Raw genomic sequence first — 20,886 nt, forward strand, 5'->3', positions numbered from 1 at the left:
GAATAATGTTCTACAAATTATGATATAGTGTGATATCTACCTTTTGGCCTTTTGACTGTATGGGTTTAGGCTTTAATGAGTCAAAACGTCCAGGGACATTTTTTTTTAATTCCCTATCATCCTTATTCTATTTATTGTTTCCCATATCTAAAAGGAAAAATATGTTCGAGCAACACCAAATGCTTCAAGCCTCAAACTGCAAAGCTTTACAGTATGGCTTTCCAAACAAGGCAGTAATTAATTCCCTTTCTATTTAGTGTTTTCCATGAAAGGGGACATGTCTATGCAAAGCATAAAAAGCTGGAAGCCTGAGTCAGATGAAGAGACCTGTTGTCAGTGCTGGAGCTCAGTTATTACTTCAGATCATAAGAGATGTGCAGCTGTGGTGAACTATAAAAAGATATATGAAGTATGTTGATGATATTAAGACTGAGGTTGATGTAGACTGGATTCCACAAGTTTGATAGACATCAAGGAACAAATTCGGTCCAATGCACATTTTCTATTCTCTGAATAACTTCAGACGGAGCTATTGTGTTTCTTTTTTATGTGCAGTGCCTGGTTTTATGGCCAATGCTGATTTCACAAATTTGGCAAGTATTACAGTGATCTAATGCACCATGTTTGCTCCATTTTTTTCTTTTTACTGTAACCTATTAACCACACAGTGGCGCAATCGAAGCAGCTTGAGATTATGTCATCAACTGATTACACTCAGTCCAGGCTGCTTTCATCATGATGAACTCGTATCACTGTTCTGAGCTCTTTCTTTAGCTCACAGGCACGCATGTTTCTATGACTTGCCACTTTATTTGAATTGTATATCTGGGAGTCTGGCATCACTTGTGCTACAACAAGGCTAGATGTTACATAATGTCTATCCATGTCCGTCTATTAAGATACTACTGGTTGTGTAACACATTAGAGAACTGGACATCAGAGGAGTCAGGTTCAGAAGGCAGCAAGGGTAATTATACATTTCCTCATCATGATATTTCCTTTAGTCACCACCATCAGGACATCAAGACATATTGTGCTTGGACTGAAACCAAGATCTCACTCAGCTTAGAGATATTTATTTTTTTTATTGCTACTGTATATGACCATTGGCCTCTGATGCCTTTCCTTCCTATAAGTCATAATCACATGGGGACTTTACAGTGGTTGTTTATTAACCTATGCATACTGTTCAGGTCAAATTTGACCTGCTTTTAAATTTGAGTGCAGTAATAACACCCCAAACACTTTCCTTTTAGCCTGAAATTTTATAACCTCTCCCAAAGTGACCCAGAATATACTTTTTTAAAATTTTTGTGCAGCTGATACACATTTTTATACAAATGGTTGAGCATTCTGGGTTCAATTTGACCCTTATTTATTCAAAAATCACATTTCAAAAATATTATACACATTCATTAACATTCACTGAGATCACGATGGCTGTTATGTTCTCCTGTTTTAGGTAAAATAGGACCATAATAATATAGTGTGCTTGTGAATGTTTCTTCTCCATAACAAATAGTGTGAAATCTAAAGAATACACTCTCTCTGCAAGCTTCATCAAGGATTAATCATCCATTTATTAATGACTGATTAGGTATTTATGAATAAAAAATAGATCTGTGGTTCAGAAAATTGCTATAGAGACTAATTATGAGGGGACACTGAAGGGTCAGAATAAGAACAGTATGTAAAGGTTAATGAAGCTGTAATGATTCTCCACATAAAACCATTCTGCTTACACTACACATCTCTGCCTCTTAAAGCACCAAAAGACGCTTCGAGCTCAAACCGCTTGTTTATCACCTCTCCGCTGAGCGCTGAGGCGCCATCACCAGCCCACAACAACGAAGCGAGAGGAAAACAGCTCGTCCCGCACAGCCGCAGCCAATCAGCGGGCTGGTTTCTCTTCAGCATCACGGAGGGAGCGAGCCATCGGACAGACCTGAGCCCAGGCAGCGGGGAGGACAGAGACTTTGAGGCTGCGCGACGCGTAATTATGGCTTTGTGAAATTGACAAGGAGGTGAAGGATTACATCACCAGGTAATTAAAACTTACTTTGGCATCATGCCTTCATTAGCAGGATTTGGTTGCTGCTTGTTTTTGGCTCATGGCAGACCTGCATGTCTTCACCAAATGAAAAATGAAGAATTCGGTGACTGTATGGCAGCCTACACAATTTCAGCTGATTCCTGGAAGGTGTTGCTTTTGTTTTGTTTTCTTGCCGCATACTTCCTCAATAGTGAATTTGCAATATAAGATGTCTTTTAAACTGCTAGGACGTGTGGCAGCATGCTTTGCACAGACTTGAGAGTATATCTCAAGGGTTTATAGCCTACACTGTAATATTATGCATTGGCAGACGTGCGTCAGGTTGGTGACAATAACAAACGGATCACGTGGACTCGGTGTGAATCTGGCATTTGCAAGTTTATGTAACATGTTTCGCTCGAGAGACACACTCAGTCACACTGGTGTAACCAGCAGCTGCAGCCATCTCCCCTAACATAAACATGAGCTTTTTCCTCTCCTGTTTATCTTTCAAACGCGGGCTCAATGTGAGACAGAGTGAAAGATTCTCCAATAAGCACTATTATTGGTTAGAATTAATGATTGACAATGCATTTGGCCTGTGGCTGCAGCCTGTGTACCAAGCTGTTGGGTTACGTGTAGGCAGTTACATAATTATGCATGAAAAAAGGGATTTATGCTTTCATTTAATGGCTTCCTGATGGTCTGTATTTTGAGCTATAAATGGATTACAAGAGTAGTAGGAAGCATGCATGAATGGAGCACAGATATTATGTTTCAGACAGAAATATAATGATATAATGATGTACTAACATTATTATGAGGTGGTGATTGGTAAATTGCAAATTAATTATGTTAATAAATTCGGTTTTGATCCTGGCTAGGAGAGGTAATTAATGCATTATGATGTGAGTGATGTTATTCATGGACAGTACACCTCAGCTATAAGGAAGGTAATATGCTTATTTCTTCTCAGTGAATGGTGATGTGTGTTCTCCCCATAGGTTGAATTATGTATGCATGAGAAGAAGACGCAGTCACTGAGTTTGTCCCAGATTTCACTGTTCTAGGTTTCATCTCACTGGTCAGAGAGCCCTTGGGTTCTGTCACAAACAATTAACTACAGCATGTAAATGACCCTATTTTGTTTGTGATGACTCAAATTCAGGTCAGGTGTATACATTTAAAAGGATTGCCTTTGGGGAGAGTGTTGAAGTCCAGCAGCATTTTTTTTTACTAGATTTTTTTATTCCTGTTGACCTTCACATCAAGAAATAGTTGCCAATGTATTTCAGCATTTGTGGCTGCTGCACAGGAAAGTGCTGCAACATAACAGACATTATATGGAATTTCCATATGACATTACAAAGTTTTTAATATCAGTTTTTTTTAAAATTAGTGAAATAAGCCATTATGCAATACAGTCTAGCTTCTTAAAATCTTTAACTGTACTCTATTCAGAGCTAATGTGCTGTTGGGTCAACAGGCCTTTCTTCATCTGAGCCATGTCAGGGACACTTCTGCTGCCTTTGGCATCATGTATTCCTCTCAAATGTGGGGTTGCATAAGGACCCCTGGGCTTTCTTTACACTGCCTTATACCTCTATTAGGCCTGCTGTTGCTGCCAACAATAACCACTGTAGCTTGTTTCAGATGTCTTGTTTTTCTACAGCACAATGCTTGCCAAGATCGTTGATTCACAGAGCAGGGTTTAGCGAGGTGAGGACTGACAGAGACAGTGTGGTGGTGACCTCAGTCCCGGGCTGCAGCGTGTTGATGTCATGCCCTCCTCTCTCCTCGTCTCTTTAGGGGGAAAGTGAGAGAGCGAGACTGTGGCCAAACTGAGAAATTGTTAAAAGGTTGTTTCCAGTGGTGTCAGGTGGTAAAATCCTGAAATACTGTTGAGACCAAGTATAAAGCTGGTGGCTGCTGCTATATTTTTTATTATTGTCAACAAATCCCATGAAAAGACACATACCAGTAGTCCATCTCTCAATATTTTTGGACTTCCTTAATATTTAAAGATCTTTAAATATCACAAATATACTGTTTCCTTTTGAAAACATGGCTGAGTAATGTCCTACAGCACCTGGGCACTGTAGGTTTAGAGAACTTTACTCAAACAGGAGTAAATAGTGTATTTGTTCCACACTAACATTTGGTTTTTATAGTGAGGTTTTACAGCACAGGGACAGTGTAGTTGGGATTGACTCAGAATAAACTACAATATCCATGTTCATCATAATGAAGGGGTTTTCTCTCAGTGCACTTGATGTGTTAGTTAGATAGTGTTGGGGACAGCGATGGAGGTTTACGGCACAGAGGAATAATCTATGTGTGTCAGATTTTGTCTTTTGACTTTGGTTTTGATCTTTTCATGGGAATTTTTTTGACAGTAATAAAAATTTTGCCACTGATAGAAAGAAAATTTTTGACTATCGACAGCCTTATCCTTCAAAGATGGCGCTACATTGGTTGACACCGTTCTGCGTTGCTAGTCCCATTCATTAGCATATGCAGTCTGGCAGAAAGCTGGCAGACATGATGTACTTTATGAGATGGAGATCAGACCTGAGCAGACTTGGGGGGGGGGGGGGCAGGGGGGTTTCACTGTAGTGATGATGGTTTCTGTTTTATGACTGACTGACACAGTCGCATTCCAGAGCAGCTGCCTGGAAAGGATACTGATCTAGATAGAAAGCAGATGGGATCTCTGCATGCTCACTCACCATGATGGCATGATGGACGAGTAGGCTACAACTAAACACTCACCTCACACACACACATCAAATCACTCTGGCGTCATCATTTTGTGTGTTAAACCATCTGCCAAACTAACAGTTAAACACAAAATTTTGTTTTTGGTATCTTAGTCTGCATGTCGTCTACTTGCTGATCTCCTCCCTTGAGAATGAATAGAATGTTCCAGCCATGGCAGCGTATTGTTGCTATGAATAGATGCAGTTCAAAATGGGTCAATTTATGGTTTAAGCACTCATCTGTGCAGTGTATTGCCAGAAGGGGAGTAAATGTAAGCATGCTGTCATCAAGTCACAGATTCGTCTCTGGAGATCTGCCTTTAACCAAATGGTTTCTCATTTGTATGTGGCAAAGTGGGGCAGAAAAAAAAGACACAGGACAAAACTGTTCTAAAATGATGGTTGTTATTTGTCTAATTATTATTAAAAACACACTCAGCTTTGAATTTAACAGCAATTAAATGTTTAATCTTACAATGTTGCAGCCACTCTATGGATTTGTGGGATTATACTGTCAGGAATGGTTCTCCACTCTATACTGTCTTTACCTCCTATAATGATTTTATTGAAACCACTGTCAGAACAGCACATTTCCTTTCATCTCAGTGTGTGTGCCACTGAGCTCAGTGCAGTGTTAATGACCTCTCTCATGTATTGAACATGATGTGGTTTGAGGAGGCCTGTTGTACTGAGGACTGAGGCACTTGAAACTAGTGACTATAAATTGGAGGAGGAGAGTGAAAAGATTCCTTTGTCTCGCATTGATTTTGCCGCTGTTGTTGAGGCACAAAGGAAAACACACAGTGAGAAGCTGATCTACTGAAAAGTCATGGATGGCCACTGAGAGTAAAGTTAATAATGATGGAAACTCAGTGTGGGCCATACAGGAAGCTGCTGCATAAAAATGAGTCCAAGAGCTCCAAAAGTCACATTACATGAAGACACAAAGCAGGTGTTACTTTGCTTTGTGTCTTCATTTGTGATGTAGGTTATAACAGATGTTATTTGCATTACAGCTTAATTGTATTGATTATTAATAAGTATGTATACTGTGAATGTAAACTTACTGGAACTACTTGATTAAAAATCCCAAGATGTATCAGAATGTAAAAGGAATGCAATGTGATTAGAACTGAAACGATTTGGTGATTAATCGATTAGTTCAGCAACAGAAAATGAATTGCCAACAGTTGTGATGATCTATTAATCGTTTAAGTTGTTTATCAAGCAAAAATGTCAAACATTATCTGGTTCCATCTTCTAAAGTATGAGGATTCACTGCTTTTCTCTGTTTTATATAAGTGTATATCTTTAGGTTCTAGACTTGGTTGGATGAAATAATTGATTTGAAGACGTTGGGCTCTGAGAAATAATAAAGGATTTATTGATTGGTCATGTAATATTAATCAACAGATTAAGTGTGGCCCTGATCTTCCGATTTTATTCAGTTTTCTGTTTATACTCAGTTCAATTCAATTGGATCAGATTCCTGAAGATTAAACCACATCAGATTAACACTAATATTGATTTAATGTAGAAGAGCTTCTCAGGATTTATGTTGGAAGTTTTTTCTTTTTCCACAATAAAGCAACATTGTTGTTTTCTTTTGAGTATAAGATTTCTTTAAGTGCAAATTATAAGCCAAATTGTACATACATTTTACTGGTATAAAATGAACCAAAATAGGCAACAAAGGGAAATAGAACTGTACCGTTAATAACAAAGTATATATAACAGGGTATACCCATGAAATTTAGTGAAAATATATGATCATGCACTAAGAAAAGGCACAAATACTAAAGTGGATTCAGAGAACTGTATTGGATTTGGATTTGTGACCTGAGTTTTGAGAGTCTTCCATTGTTGCAAAATGGATTTTGATTTTCAGTCATCAACTAAACTCTGTCATGGGGAGATGTGCGTATACTTCATTCAACTGTAATTTGTTGCTGATAGGTATACTTGAGATAAAAGATGGGGGCTTCGACAACCTCAATAATCTCTTGTCTCAGCCTGAGTCCTCGATGACATATGACTACAAAACCCCCTGCCGTCAATAGTGATAGTCTGCGATGTCACCATGTGTGTATGTGTGATGAAATGGGCATGGGTCAGACAGAGAAGGCACTTGCATTGGACAATGGCTTCCCAGTGTTCATAGCTCTGAATGCCATTATTCATAGACATTAATAATCTCTTCTTTTTTTCCCTAAGAATTGACATACTGATTGTAATGACTTTATGCTGTGTCAGTCTTGGGACCTTTGTACCCATTTAAGTGTTGACTGTACTTAGTAAGGTCACATTTGTGACTGTTGGCTACAGGGTCGTGGAAACAAAACCCTTTGCTCTACACAGCACCACTGGGGGTGAGTGAAAAAACTTTATTGGCAATGTGAAAACAACGGGGGACTCGCTTTGCTAGTTGGAGCAGATGGTTTAGTCCGTGCGACACAGCATCTCTCTCCGGTTTGCATTTTCTTTGCATGCGTGTAAAACTATTAGCAAATTTTTGTAGAGACTTTGCTGGTATGTACTTTGCCATGGCAACACACATCTTTTGAGGATGCTGAGTTAATTATGGGAACAGCTGAAAGGTGAGCAGAGAACCATCATTTGCTACAAATATAATTCAGGTATACTTTATCTTAACATAAATAGCTTGTTTTCAACTATTTTTATATAGCAGTAAATTTGATTTTCCTGCGTCTTGCCTAATGAGGAATGACTACAGTGAGCTCTTCAGCTGTGATTCGAGTGTGAGGCTGAGTTGAGGAGGTGAAATGCTGCTACTCTGTACGTGGAGACGCAAATCAGGACGATGATGTGTTTAGAGAGGAATCCCTGTAGTCTGACTGAATGAAATCATCCAACGCGAGAAAGAGAAGTTGCTCAGAAACAACAGCTAACATACGGTGGCAATCTGGAAGTCATTTGCGGTTAATAAAGAGGATTTTAATCTGGTTCCTTTTGAAATTGTTATTATCCTTCATTCTAATCTGAAAGGTTTTTCTTAGATGTATCTCTGTCTGTGTGTTAGACTTAATTAGACATTACGTCATCGACAATTGTGTTTATATTGGATGATTAAAGAGTGAGGAGAACAAGTGGAATATTGTACTTTTAGTCTGAAGAACAATTATGTGTTAATTGCTTTAATTTCATTCTTTCCTCCCTCTTCCTCTCTCTTATACTCACATATGTTCAGACACATCCTCTCACAGTGTTCACCTCCATTCTCATTTTTTCCACAGCACAAAGAGAAAACAAAAGTCTGCTAATCCAAGCACTGCACAGAGGGAACCAAATTCCTGCACAAGCATGGCAGACCAGAAGTAAGTTTTGGAAGTCATCTATATGAGCATGTCACTTCACATTTTGTGTGTTAGTTCAAACACCTATCTGCTCCCTTGGCTCTTGATTTGTGGGCCTTTTGATTTCCACAGAGATCTATTTATAGCCTTCACCTCTTTGCCAGAACACGTAAGACATCTGCCCATTCACAGGCAGCCTGTGCACAGAAACACACCTCTGGAGAGTCTTATCTTGCCTGTAACACTGAAGTGTCTCATAAAAAGGGACAGCTATAGACAAATTAGCAAGCTGTGTCTTGACCTTAAGGCATGACACACTGTTCTCTTTCTGCAGAAGAGTTTGGCTGTTACAAGGATCGCAGATCAGTTAGATTAGACGTATTGCTGCCAAAAATCCTCCTCTTCCTCCTCAGGCTAAATGAATGCCTTTTTTTTTCTTGTATCTGTTGCTTTTGATAAATTCCATAAGCTTTTCCTGGAAATAGGGATAGACATTATTCAATGTCTTTCCTTGATGTGCAGCCAATTATTACTCATTTGCCTCACTGACTGTGTTTATCAAATATTTTGGGTTATATAACAAGCCTCTTGCATTTTAACTATTCAGCTTCATGTATTAATGGAGAGTTTATTTACCTCTTATGTCACATTGATGGTCAGATGATATTGTATTTTTTTCCCCTCTCAGAGACAACATAGATGACTTTAAAGTCCAGACAGCCAAGCATTCTAACATCAGCTCAGCCCCTTTACGGCCACACAGTGAACACTCTAAAGACCGGACATCCAAAAGGCTTTCAACTGATTCTAATGGGACCAGTGAAGGAGGCATGGGGTCGTCCACACCAGTGGAAGTGACCGCTTTGGAAGAGTCGTTTCGTCGATTCGCCATCCATGGTGACACGCGTGCTACCGGCAAGGATTTGCACGGCAAGAACTGGTCCAAACTCTGCAAGGACTGCGGCGTGATTGATGGCAAGAACATCACCCTCACTGACGTCGACATCGTCTTCAGCAAAGTCAAGTAAGAAAGACACCAACCTTATTCTGCACTAAAGGATACATATTCTGAATTTGGGTTTTACCTTTTATTGTCCAAAAATATGTTTTTAGTAGCCCTTATTTAATTTGCCAACATCTGAGCCATGAGTAATTCTGATGTTTATATATTACTTTAGATCTGTGGAGCTCACCACAGGCATGTTACTACAGGATTGTGTTCTTTTCCTGCATAGCATAATATTACTGTTGCAACAGCAGAGATGACTATAAGCTTAGTCACTTGGATCTGCACACCCAAAGGGACACTAAAGTGGCTCAAACAGAGTAGCTTTGTGGTTACAAGAACACAGAAGCGGAGATGAAAATTGGCTCTGCTCAGCATGTAGGAATCAGCTATTTCTATTCTGTTTCATTACTATCCATAGAAATGAATCAACAGCATTGTCTTCAGCACAATGTCAGGTAAAACAGGCACCAACCTTAATGTAAACTGACTCACCACCCATAAAGGGCAATGAAAACTGTCTCAGAGTCAAATTGTAGGAATTAAAGAGTCATCTGTTTCATAGTGTTTCATTAGAGTCCATAGAATTGAGTAATTTATGATTCTGAAACAGTTGAACATGCAATTCTCAGCTGAAGCTGTCCATCATAAACAAAAGGCCTGGATGGCTCATCCTGTATTTCCACAGGCTGGGTTGATTCATCCCTCACTGCTTGATTTACGTGAAGTAGAGTCTAATAATAATCCGTGACCTCAATATTATTCCACCAAAGGAGAAAAACTTCTAATTTATACAGCTATTCCCAACTATACAGGTGTATAGTGTATGTGTACAGGTGTACAGAATATCTTAAAATTATTTGGACTGATGAGTGCAGGTATCTATTATATAATATTGCCCTATCAGACTACATACAGTTGTTGTTTCATAAGTTACACAGCAAACAAGTTGTGTAAGAAGAAAAGACAGAGCTTTTTCAGTGTGTATCTGCGCATGGCTATTTTGGAGATCTTCATTCATACACAAAGCAACGTTTTTATATCCTGGTTGAATGACGTGAATAAAGATTATTCTGCTACACAGCACCAGAATAGAGGAGTATGGTTGGAAGCCACTCATCATCATGTCAGGAGTGGAGAGGTTATGAAAAAGGTCTGCTTGGGAATCTCACATTGATTTAGTGGATTTTCCATCTTCTGCCAGTGTGTAACCATATACTGCTCAATCTCAGTCATTTCATGTACACACCTACACACATGAGATTCAAAAATGTTTTTAAGTGTTATTTTTAATGTTCAGTAAAAATGTATTATTTAAGAAGAAGTTAGAGAAGAGAAATGTATATTTTTCCACTAAGCTGGGTTTTAAAGACTGAGGTTTCCAATCAATACCAGCATATAATATTGTTAATATTTTTTATTTCTTATTTCTTGTTTACCAAGTATAAACACACAGTGAAGGTATTTGAAAGTAAGTATTCTACACTGAGATGGATTTGGTAATGTCACTTTCCTAAATTAAACCCCCCCCCAAAACTCACACCAACATGTTTCAAGAGACGCACAGGAAGGATATGGCATTTATTGTCACGGGCCACATATGTGGCATCACTTGAAGAGCTTTATTCATGCATCTTTAAAATTTTAAGCTTTATCATGCATAGCCAGTACTCCAACAAGGAACATGCATATCTTTCCACTTTCAGAACATCTTGTGACTCATAAAAAGCAATCCCGACGGTATACTACTGCAAGATATTTTAAATAGGATTTGGCTTCAGGATATAGCTATGCTATACATAATCTAAAGCATAAAACTGAGCTGTTTTACTCTGCATCTGCTCATGACTGGCAATCATACTGCTCTTAACGATGGATGCTCTGCTGAATGATAATGGCCATCTTGAGCTTTCCTTCATTTTCTGATATTTTTTAAAGCAACAGAAGTATCTTGTTTTTCTGGACTTCTGAGTCACCCACATCAACACCTTCACAGTTGGCAATGGGTGTTTATGTTTTATGTTGAACATTTTTCTTAGCAGGACTAAATAGGGAATTTCTGCAACAACTTAAAGCTGACTGTGGGATTTAAGCTTGGCAATATTTAGAAATGTGCAAACAATATGTTGAACGCCACTGTATAAGTTTAAAGGAAAAAAATATGTTTCCCTTGCCTTTTTGTATGGCTTTAGTGGCAAATCTGCACAATGTTATACATAAGCTCCTTGAATATGTCTGTGGTGTGTGAATTTGCATGCTCTGCTGACTGAGACCTACAGGTTCTAGTCAGAGTCCCAGATAGTCCAGCATGCATTTTGTAATCTCACAGCTGCTCAGTATGTTGAGCAGGATTGTACAGTAGAATTTGAACAAAGCTTGTGGTGTGTGTACACTTCAGAGCCAACCACAGGATGAAAAGAGGTACAAGCTGGGGGGAGGGGCTCATTTTCATGTACTTTCTGACTCCAGGCGTGACTGAGCTGCCATGCCAGAGATGCAGATCTCGACTTTCCTTTTAATCAGTGTCAAAGCTCTTTGCTTGCACACGAAAAATTAAACATCTTAATGAGCACTGGCTAATCACAGTATGGCTGAATGAGTCCTTATTATGGAGGTCTGCTGCACCACATTGTGCCTGCTTGGAGCCTTGAACACCAACCACAACATAAACTATGGATGAGGTAGAAATCTGGCATGTACTAATTAATTACTAGCATGGTCTTTATTTTCCAGGGTTTGGTTGTATTTCCTCACCACTGAACATTATCTTAGGCAGTATAGAGGTATTCTCCACTTTTGCATTAAACAGATTCCACTAACTACTGCCGGATCCATATCATCATCATGTACTGCAGATGGCTGAACTATGTAAATAAACTGCAGGTCAGCTACCACAGTGTTCCAAAAATTACACTCGCTCTCTGACCTTTGCCCTCTTTAACCCTATCATAGCCTCCTTAGATGCTTATTTGCTGTTTATTTACACAGCTGAACTATTTGTATACTTCTGGGAATTTAATAGGTCAGTATTGGGAGATATGCAGAGGACACAGAGTCATCTTCTTTGGACAGAAATGGCAGCTGGAATGGAGCTCTCAAATGTTTAACACTGATGGATCGCCCAAACAAAACCAGTCACTGGATGAGTCAAATTAATAATAAACCCAAACGCCCCTGTTTACTGTGGCTTGTTGCTATGACAGCAGGTTGCCCGGGGAGACTGCAGGCTTTATAGGCCGTTGTTTAGGTGATTTATCACCACAGCAATGGCTGTTTGTGTTTGTGTTACTATGCACTTTCAACATGGAAGTGAAACGGGCAAAAGGCCAGTTAAACAACTGGAGCTCTCCCAGATGGAGAATGATTGATGATGATGATCTGTGGTACGGTCTTACAAGTGGTTTCAACAATTTGATCTTACGAATGAGAATACAGTGCCTTCACCAGTACTTAGTAGCATTCAGCAGGTCTAAATGTCCCTGTTAGTCAGCTGGAATGAAAAACATCAGAGCTCTGGGTTCTGAGTGCTGGTGCTGGGAAACTGTCATACGATATACAACCGAACACGATATAATACATGACATGAAGAGACATTCACATTTACAGGCTACAGCTGTATGCGTAGGTCTGCGGAGTTGCTCAGACGACAGTGAAGTATTGATACACACTAGAGAGATGAGATCCAAACAGTGAAAGCTTGTCTCACTGTTTATCTCAGCGGGATACCATCTCCATGCTGTGTCTTACATCTGCCATGCTGAAGTGATCACACACGGCTCTGTGTACACTACTGTCCGCTCTCATTTTAAGATTTCAAACTGCACTGAGAGGCTGAAAAGACCTGCTGATAAAGCAAACCTAAATACAGCCTTTTTGTCCCTGGAGATTCATGTGAGCAGATACTCCTTTCAGGGGGTTTTATGTGCTATAGTGCGACAAGTGCTATCCCATATTTATGCTCCTTCTCCACTCACATTTCAGGAAGAAAACCTGTCGCACCATCACATTTGACGAGTTCAAGGTCGCACTCAAAGAGCTTGCCAGAAAGAAATATAAAGAAAAGACCGCAGAGGAGGCTGAGGCCGAGGTCTTCAAGCTGATCGAGGGGAAGGCACCTATCATCGCTGGAGTCACGGTAAGACTTCATAAGGAGTCACATCATTTTCATTTGAGCAACATTTGCTGAATAAATTCAAATATTTTGCAAATTTTCCTCACAGAAAGCCGTGGCTTCCCCGACAGTGAGTCGTCTCACAGACACCACCAAGTTTACAGGGTCACACAAGGAGCGTTTCGACAACACCGGCCGCGGGAAGGGTAAGGCGGGACGAGTTGACATAGTTGACACTTCCGGATACGTCTCAGGATACAAACATCAAGGGTCATACGAAAAGAAAGTCACTAAACCTACCGAGGCCAAACCCATGTGAGGGAGAAGATGAGGAAATAAACATTTGATCAACTACTAGGATAATTTTCTATTAAAGGAGTACTCAAAGAAAGCACAAAAGAATAGGTTTTCATATATTTTTCCCACCCATCTATTTTATGTGTGTGTGTGTGAGAGAGAGAGAGAGATGTTTTTTGAGTTCCTCTCTTTGTGAAGTGTGAGAACTGGAAAACTGTTTACATGTATTTTTACAAAGTCATCACCAGCTGGTACATTCCTGTCTGATAGCGAGTTACTGCCAAACACTGAACAAAGAGAACAAATGAGAGAAACTGCTATGCTATCAATACTGAAGCTTTGTTGTTATGATAGGGCCTTATATTATTTATTGAGCACAATGAACAACAACATGCCGAGAAAAACAGAAGTGGGACAACAGTTTGATGAATTATCAACATCGCACCTTTTAATGGAAATTTTTCTACTCCCATATTTAGACGAATAAATACATTTTCAATTTGTTTAGCGAAGTTCAAACGATAATTGGCACACTTTTTTGACAGATATTATCCATCTTTGTTTCTTCTGAAAACTTAAAATTGTTAATTCCATCTTCAGTGTTGTTTGTCTGCCATCCCCACTTGTCAACTGTAAGTCTTTACAAAATCTGCTGTTGATTTATTTTATAAGCTCACACTGTCATTTGAATAATTTGCCTTCAGCTCAAACCAAGAATAGGATATTGTTATATATTATATATTGTAGGATATATGTTTTTGTCAATTTACTTTACTTTTTTTTTTACTTATGGCATATCTTCTGGGTTTTATAAATGTGCTAAACAAAGACACAAAAAATCCTACCATGCAAATTATTGAAATGGGTCTTCTTGTAACACTTAAACTAAATTTATTTAACTGAATTTCTCTATTTTCTCTTACACTGTCATTATTCAGACCCTATACTATCTACCTATACACAAAACATTTTGATAACGCGCATTTCGCAATTGGTGAATTCAGCTGAAGAAGGAAGTTCTGACCACAGCAGATGAGCTCAGTTGTACAAGATTGTATTTTTAACATTCTACTTAAAATAGTTTATCCTTATCAGATTCATAAACAGTAGTTCTAATATATTTGTGGTAAGATTGTGTATATTCTAAAAAGTTTTAGCCACATGGCTTAATTTATGACACTGGCTTCATGTTTGTTTCCTGTATTGCTGTACTTTGTGCATGTTGTATATATTGCATTTGATTCAGGAGCATATAAATGATCTGAGTCTGTCGTATATTATTGGAACTGCGGTGCCTGCTGTGAGGACAGACTACTGGACAGACTTTTCTTGCTTAAAAAAGTAATGAAATTGTGGGATCGTGATAAAATCTTGTATTGCTTGAGATCAATATGTATTAACTTGTACATGTGCAAAGTCAGCTACCTTCTAATGCTGTTATATTTGTTGATCAAGAGTACCTTTAACATGTGGTACTGTATCCAAGGCACAAATTTGACTGAACAAAAAAGCAGGGGTTTACTATTCTATCCTTATAAATACTGTATGAGATAAAGGGAAAATTGCAAACAAGTAATATACTTTTGTAGAATATTTTTCCAACATTGTGTTTTTTTCACACTTGCCACACACGACCTGTAGCCTCAGCTGATGAAGAATCATGCATCAAGAGCAAAACCAGCAGCTATCAGTGTGTCATAGTCTTTTGTCTGCTGCAGTAGCCTGAGTATGATCCGTTTTCTGTGCTTAATGCCAAATACTGTGCACCTTTAATGTGGACGAACAATATTGTCTTTTTTTTTTTTTCTTCTTCTTCTTTCAAATAACTTTTAATGTGCTATTGTGCCCCAGTGCATGCGGTGTGTTTTTGTTCTTGTTCTTTAGACCTCTTAATGTGTGTTCATGATTTGTAGTGCTTTATTGAAAATAAAAAAAAAACACCCCATAACCTCGGCTGAGTAGGTTACAGGGTGTCAGTCAAAATATTATGTTTTATATTCTTATGGCTTGTTGAGGTATATTGTGAATTGTGCCAATCGCACTGACCAGTGACCTGTAACATTCACATAGAAAACTGCATTCAGTTTACTGTATGTAGCATCCACATCCTAACCTGATTTACCCTGTTCATGTATATGTGTATGTGTGTGTGTGTGTGTGTGTGTGTCTCTCCAGCCCTAAGGCAGAGGTATAAATAAAGTCACAGTGCAGCTGGAATCTAGATGCATTCATTCCACTGCAGCGTACAAAGCAGATGGAGACATAACTGACCTAAAAAAACGGGGGGGGGGGGGGGGGGGGAGAAAGCAAAGAGACACAATCTTGCCACTGATCCAGGAAATACATTATGATCTTCTCACTAACATTTTCCCCCCCAAAATCATCTGTTAACATAACAGCCCTGTCACACACTTATATACAAACTTTCTTGAATGAATTGCCTCTCCCCCGGTACTGTTTACATCAAGTAAACGCGGCCTATGCATATTGTATTTTGGAAATAATGAACGCTACGTTTATCAAAAAGTGCTGGGAACTCAATTGGTACAAAAAATTAAATGTACACTGCGACAACATAAATAAAGTTCAAATTAATTGAAAACAGTCTGTGGTTGCTGAAGCTCAGTATAGTCTTGCTTTGATGTATCCATTACGGTGTGCATCTCCTCATTCTTTAATGTTCCCCGCTTCCCTTCAGTTCAGCCAGCAAACACTCATTGGTAGCCACCAGGGACCTGCGGCATGTACAAAGACACAAATCACATAAACAACCAGGCTGATTACATCATTGTTGAGTGTGTATAGTTACAGATAAAGTGCCACTGCTTAGATGAGGGCATTCTCTTGCCTGTGGCTTTCTTGCAGCATACTTGACAAATCCTTGACTTTCTCAGCCTCCTGCACTTTCTCCCTCAGCCCCTCGATCTCTTTCCTCAGCTCCTCCACTTCCATCTGAGCCTCTATGGATGTGCAAGAACAAAGTATGGCAGGTTATAGGGGAAACGGCTAAATATTCACTTAAATGTGTCTCCCACTGGGATTGTCACTCACCCTTAATCTGAGTAACAGGGGAACTTTTCATCATAGACTTGAGACACTGTCGTTCTAATTTGATGAGCTGCTTTTGTAGAGCAACATTCTCCTCCAAGACGATCCTCAGCTGCTCATTGAGTTTGCCCTGTGTTGGATTACACACACATACTGAGCTCATATGTCTGGAGATCCTATGAAGCTGATATTGATCTATATATTGTTGCAACTATAGAATCCACTCACGACTGCACTGCGAGTTTGCTCCAGCTGAGCGGAGAGATTACAGACTTCAATTTTGTGCTCTTCCTCTCGTGCAGCCGCTTGAAAGCCCAGTGCACCAGCTTCCCGTCTTAAGGTCCTGACCTCGGCCTCCCGGCTGGAAATATCGCTTTCCATCATAGAGAGGATCTGGACTGCCTGTGCTAGAGCCAGAAATAGAAATGATGGGAAGACATTCATTATCTCAGGCTCCTGTAATTAGATACCGCATTCCACAAAACCAAACTCCCAACTCACACAGGAAATTGTTGTTATGATGCAGCGATCTCTCTCCTGTCCAGTGTTTGTCGACGAGGTTGAGGAGCATCTCCAGGGGTTTCCTATAACCACCCTGCGAGGTGAATTCAGAGATAAGTTGACGTCAGAAGAGAAACATGAAAACAGCCAGAAGAAATTATTCATAATTCTTGGAGTGAAATAGTTAGAAGATTGAATTAACTTTCTACCTTTTTTTTCTTTTCATTATGCTGCAGCACGCTGGATCCCCCTTCTGTCTTGTTGAAGCTAGAATAGGTCAGTCGTGGAGGATGTAAAATGGGGTTGGAGGGATCAGACAGATTCAAACCAGGACGACGAGGACTGGGTGGCCGGATATTAATAAATGAAGAATTATGACGGTGATCTTGATCTTGAAAAATGTTGAAAACACACATTGAGCAACACGCCAAGAAAGTTGCATTTGTTTTTTATGAAGTCATAAAGAAATCTGTCATTCAGTTCTTACCAGGATTAGGAGTAAAATGTCCCTTGGCTGCATGTCTGGTTTGTTTGATGAACTCCTTTTGCTTTTGTTTGGCAGACACAGGTCTGTGTTTCTCCACATAGGGGCCAAAGGACACCTTTGGTCTTTCAGTCACTTTTAATGAGGTAGAGTTTTGTTTATTAGATGTTTCCTCCATGTGGGGCACTTTGGACTCAGTGTTATCTGGTCGGTTACAAATAACATAATAAAACACTGATTAATACACCTTCAATAGACACAATGAATTTATGATTGATAAAAAATAAATAAATTGGCTTCTATCTCCACCTACTGGTGGTTTTACATATTGTTAACAACAGAAATGAAAGGACACTGAATTGAGAACAACTACTGACATTTATTCATCTTAATTTAACTATTACAAGAAATAGAATTTTTTTCTTTAGAAGGGGGGCTTTCTGTATACTCTGCCATGTACTAATTTGCACCTATTACGTCTCTCCAGATAGACTACCAACATGTACCAAAATCACCCAAGTGATTTTCTCTACAGGGAGAAGCAAAGACACTTTGCAAACGTACCATGTTTTGAACGGGGATACCTGAGGATGGATTTAGCAGTTTCCTAAATAAAAAAAGAGCAGATTTCTATAATAATGCAAATGTACCAGTAGTGATGGTGATAGTGTTTGATGTACAGGAAAACAAAATTACCAGTTTTGGAGTGGAGCTCCTCTGTTGTGTAAAATCTTTTGATTCTTCCTCTCTGGATTCTGAGACAGAAGACAAAACCAGACAATTTGAGATTTAAAAACAAGAAAGAAAAACTTCAACTGGTTTCATTTTTAAATAGAGAAATACCATTTACACTTAAACATCTTACCTCTCTGCTGGTGAGTTAACTGTGACTCTGCTTCCTTGCGAACTGAGTCAGTTTCACTTTGGCCTTCATGATCCGTCGCAACAAAGTTCAACACAACATCGTCAGTGTCAGTCAGGAGAGAGAGCCTCTTGGTTAAGCGGTCAACTAAAGCCAATCTCTGATCGCTGCTTCTGGTAATCGCAAGCAAGACAGCAAAGACAGAACTGATAACTTTTAAGTATGATGTACAACGTGGCAGGAAAAGACAACATTAATATAAATTTTGATGTGTTCTTTGGCTGACACAATACACTGATTTAAACATATACACTCATTGAAGTTAAGCATCCGGCAGTCAGTGTACCTTTGGTCAGCAGCCTGACTCAGAGAGGAGCTCTTCTGTTGAGGTAGAAGGTCAGATGAGAACTGCCTTATGGCAGCTTTGCGCTCAGTGTCTCTGACTGAACAGCCATCTTGAAAGCAATAGAGGATACACATAAATATTAAAACTGATCTAATCTGATATGAGCAGAATCTGGGCAACATGGCTATATCTTACCCAGCTTGCGTAGGCTGGGCATGGCATGCACCACAAAAGGACGGTAGTCTGGGTAACTTTTGGTCAGTGGGTTGAGTCTGAGGTCTAGCTCCCTCAAAGCCGGCAGCTCAAACAGCACTTCAACCTCTTCGAGGGAAGGTATACAGTTATAATATAGGATTAGTCTCTCTAGCGTTTTCAAGTGTTGTACCCCCTGCGGAGGAAGCAAAAAGTTTCAATAGAGGTTAGGCGACTGTTATCATCAGAGTAGTTCATAACAATGTCAATGCCTGTTTCTGCCAACGACACCTAAAACAAAAGTTTGAAAAATATTTGTTGGGTTGAGCATATGAGAGAGTGTACGGGTGTGATCTGAGATGATCACACCTCTCTGCAGGAATAAAAGAACTCCGACCAGGGAACAAGAACAACTACTGTAATTTACTGACATTTATTTTCATCAGTTTTTTTTTAACTGCGCTTGCCTATAAAACCTTATGGCATTCAAATCAAACTTACATTTTTTTAATCATACTTACAGAGAGGCGAATTTTTTGACGAATGGCTCACAGATCATGTTTTTTTCCCACCAAATAAATCTTAAATGATTAACTAATGTAGAGATCGTAATTAATAACAATGTCAGTGACTGTTTCTGCCAACAACACCTACTACAAAAGTTTGAAAAATGTGGTTGTTGGGGTTTGAGTGTGTATAGGTGAGTAGAGGGAGGTATGTTCTCAGATGCATTTTGTTTATCCAATTAATGTGTTTGAGTGTATAATCTCACTTCAGTGGTTGAGCCAGATTTGTTCATTTTAACAGCAAGAGGGCTATAATGTCAATACAACAACCTCTTCAAACGTTTTTCAAAATCACTGAGTTTTATTTTAAATGCAAGTTTCTAAAATACCAAATGTCAAAATATGGGAAACGTGTAAAATAATAATACAATATTTCCACTTGATTAAGTCTTAGGTTTGAATATTTCATTCATTGTAAACATCATACAGCTTCAAGGAAAAGCTGGGAACAAGATGATAACGAATGTAATATATAATACTCAGATAGTGTGGAATAAAATGTGTTTTTTCCCCAAACTTAAAGCTCCTTAAGGGGAATATAATAAAGGAGAAAGCTATAGTTTCATGTACGTAGAATTATGTAGAACAAACACGTTTACAGTTCAAAACACCATCCAGAGTTTAATCCTAACGTCACCTCAACAGAGATGAGTGCATTGCAGGAGAGATCCAGAGACTTCAGACGGACAAAGTTATTCAGTGCGTTTCCCAGATGTCTGATCTTCTCCTCGTATGTCCCGGGGAGGCTCAGTGAGCGGACATCACCTGTTTAAAAAGTATAACTGCATTAAAGTGATTCTGGTTGGCAGCAGGTTGACAGTTATTGCATGCGGCTGTTAGCTGTCGTTAGCTTCAGCATCGAAACTTTTCTCAACGCCACGCTTTCACTCTTCAGTGTTTTTACCTCGAAGTTACTTTGTTCATTTCTATGTAATGTTACGCTTAGTATAAGATAATATTACCCAGATATGGATGTTTTAATTGCAACCTGTCCCGTATCCACTGCTCTGTTACTGTTGTCAAACACTCCGCCGCCATACTTTTCGAACTGTTGCTGCCTTCAGTGACTGTCGAAAAACGTAAACTTCTTCTTCTCTTCTCCCTGTCCTTCTAGGTTTCACCATTACAACCTACAACCTATTACAACCCACACAAACAATAATGATTGTTTCCTGCAAATCTTTGAATAAAAATCTGTGTCCTATACAACTAAAAAACAGCGGGAAAAGATATCACCGCCATTGTCTTGATAATTTGTATGTGAGTTGAGTCAATTCGAATGTATTTTCAGATCTCATACAAAAAGCAATTTAATTGCTTTACAAAGTGACAAAACAGTAAAAAGAATTTTTTTCAAGCGATTCACAA

At 39.1% G+C, this 20,886-nt stretch overlaps 2 protein-coding genes across 6 annotated transcripts; one reads left to right on the forward strand and one right to left on the reverse strand.

The window, feature by feature from the left end:
- Positions 1-1,804: 1,804 nt before the first annotated feature.
- On the forward strand, positions 1,805-15,504 carry LOC122987673 (tubulin polymerization-promoting protein). Of its 3 annotated transcripts, none has more exons than XM_044359667.1 (5): positions 1,805-2,044; positions 8,046-8,126; positions 8,794-9,129; positions 13,093-13,246; positions 13,332-15,504. In XM_044359667.1, exons 2-5 carry the CDS (start codon positions 8,113-8,115, stop codon positions 13,539-13,541), a joined length of 714 nt encoding a protein of 237 aa, XP_044215602.1. In that variant the 5' UTR covers positions 1,805-2,044; positions 8,046-8,112; the 3' UTR covers positions 13,542-15,504. The 3 variants fall into 3 exon arrangements, with proteins under 3 accessions (XP_044215602.1, XP_044215603.1, XP_044215601.1); XM_044359668.1 differs by lacking the exon at positions 1,805-2,044 and adding an exon at positions 7,049-7,160; XM_044359666.1 differs by lacking the exon at positions 1,805-2,044 and adding an exon at positions 7,215-7,388.
- Positions 15,324-20,620, reverse strand: cep72 (centrosomal protein 72). Of its 3 annotated transcripts, none has more exons than XM_044359663.1 (14): positions 20,481-20,620; positions 20,156-20,283; positions 18,956-19,148; positions 18,761-18,869; positions 18,418-18,620; positions 18,249-18,307; positions 18,117-18,159; positions 17,556-17,756; positions 17,278-17,459; positions 17,069-17,162; positions 16,796-16,974; positions 16,571-16,697; positions 16,368-16,479; positions 15,324-16,254 (listed from the first exon to the last, which is right to left on the reverse strand). In XM_044359663.1, the coding sequence occupies exons 1-14, from the start codon at positions 20,554-20,556 to the stop codon at positions 16,194-16,196; spliced, it is 1,767 nt and encodes a 588-aa protein (XP_044215598.1). In that variant the 5' UTR covers positions 20,557-20,620; the 3' UTR covers positions 15,324-16,193. The 3 variants fall into 3 exon arrangements, with proteins under 3 accessions (XP_044215598.1, XP_044215599.1, XP_044215600.1); XM_044359664.1 differs by having other exon boundaries at positions 18,418-18,587; positions 20,481-20,614; XM_044359665.1 differs by lacking the exon at positions 20,481-20,620 and having other exon boundaries at positions 18,956-19,081; positions 20,156-20,237.
- Between the last annotated feature and the right edge of the window lie 266 nt (positions 20,621-20,886).

The sequence above is a fragment of the Thunnus albacares genome, chromosome 8, assembly GCF_914725855.1.
Source record: "Thunnus albacares chromosome 8, fThuAlb1.1, whole genome shotgun sequence".
Classification (NCBI taxonomy): domain Eukaryota; kingdom Metazoa; phylum Chordata; class Actinopteri; order Scombriformes; family Scombridae; genus Thunnus; species Thunnus albacares.

Coding starts and splice junctions, on each gene's coding strand:
- LOC122987673 (XM_044359666.1), top strand. Junction 8,127..8,793: donor ACAAGCATGGCAGACCAGAA/GTAAGTTTTGGA, acceptor TTCCCCTCTCAG/AGACAACATAGATGACTTTA. Junction 13,247..13,331: donor CTATCATCGCTGGAGTCACG/GTAAGACTTCAT, acceptor TTTTCCTCACAG/AAAGCCGTGGCTTCCCCGAC.
- cep72 (XM_044359663.1), bottom strand. CDS start 20,556: ATGGCGGCGGAGTGTTTGACAACAGTAACAGAGCAGTGGATACGGGAC. Junction 17,460..17,555: donor ACATTTTACTCCTAATCCTG/GTAAGAACTGAA, acceptor ACATTTTTCAAG/ATCAAGATCACCGTCATAAT. Junction 16,255..16,367: donor ATGCTGCAAGAAAGCCACAG/GCAAGAGAATGC, acceptor TACATGCCGCAG/GTCCCTGGTGGCTACCAATG.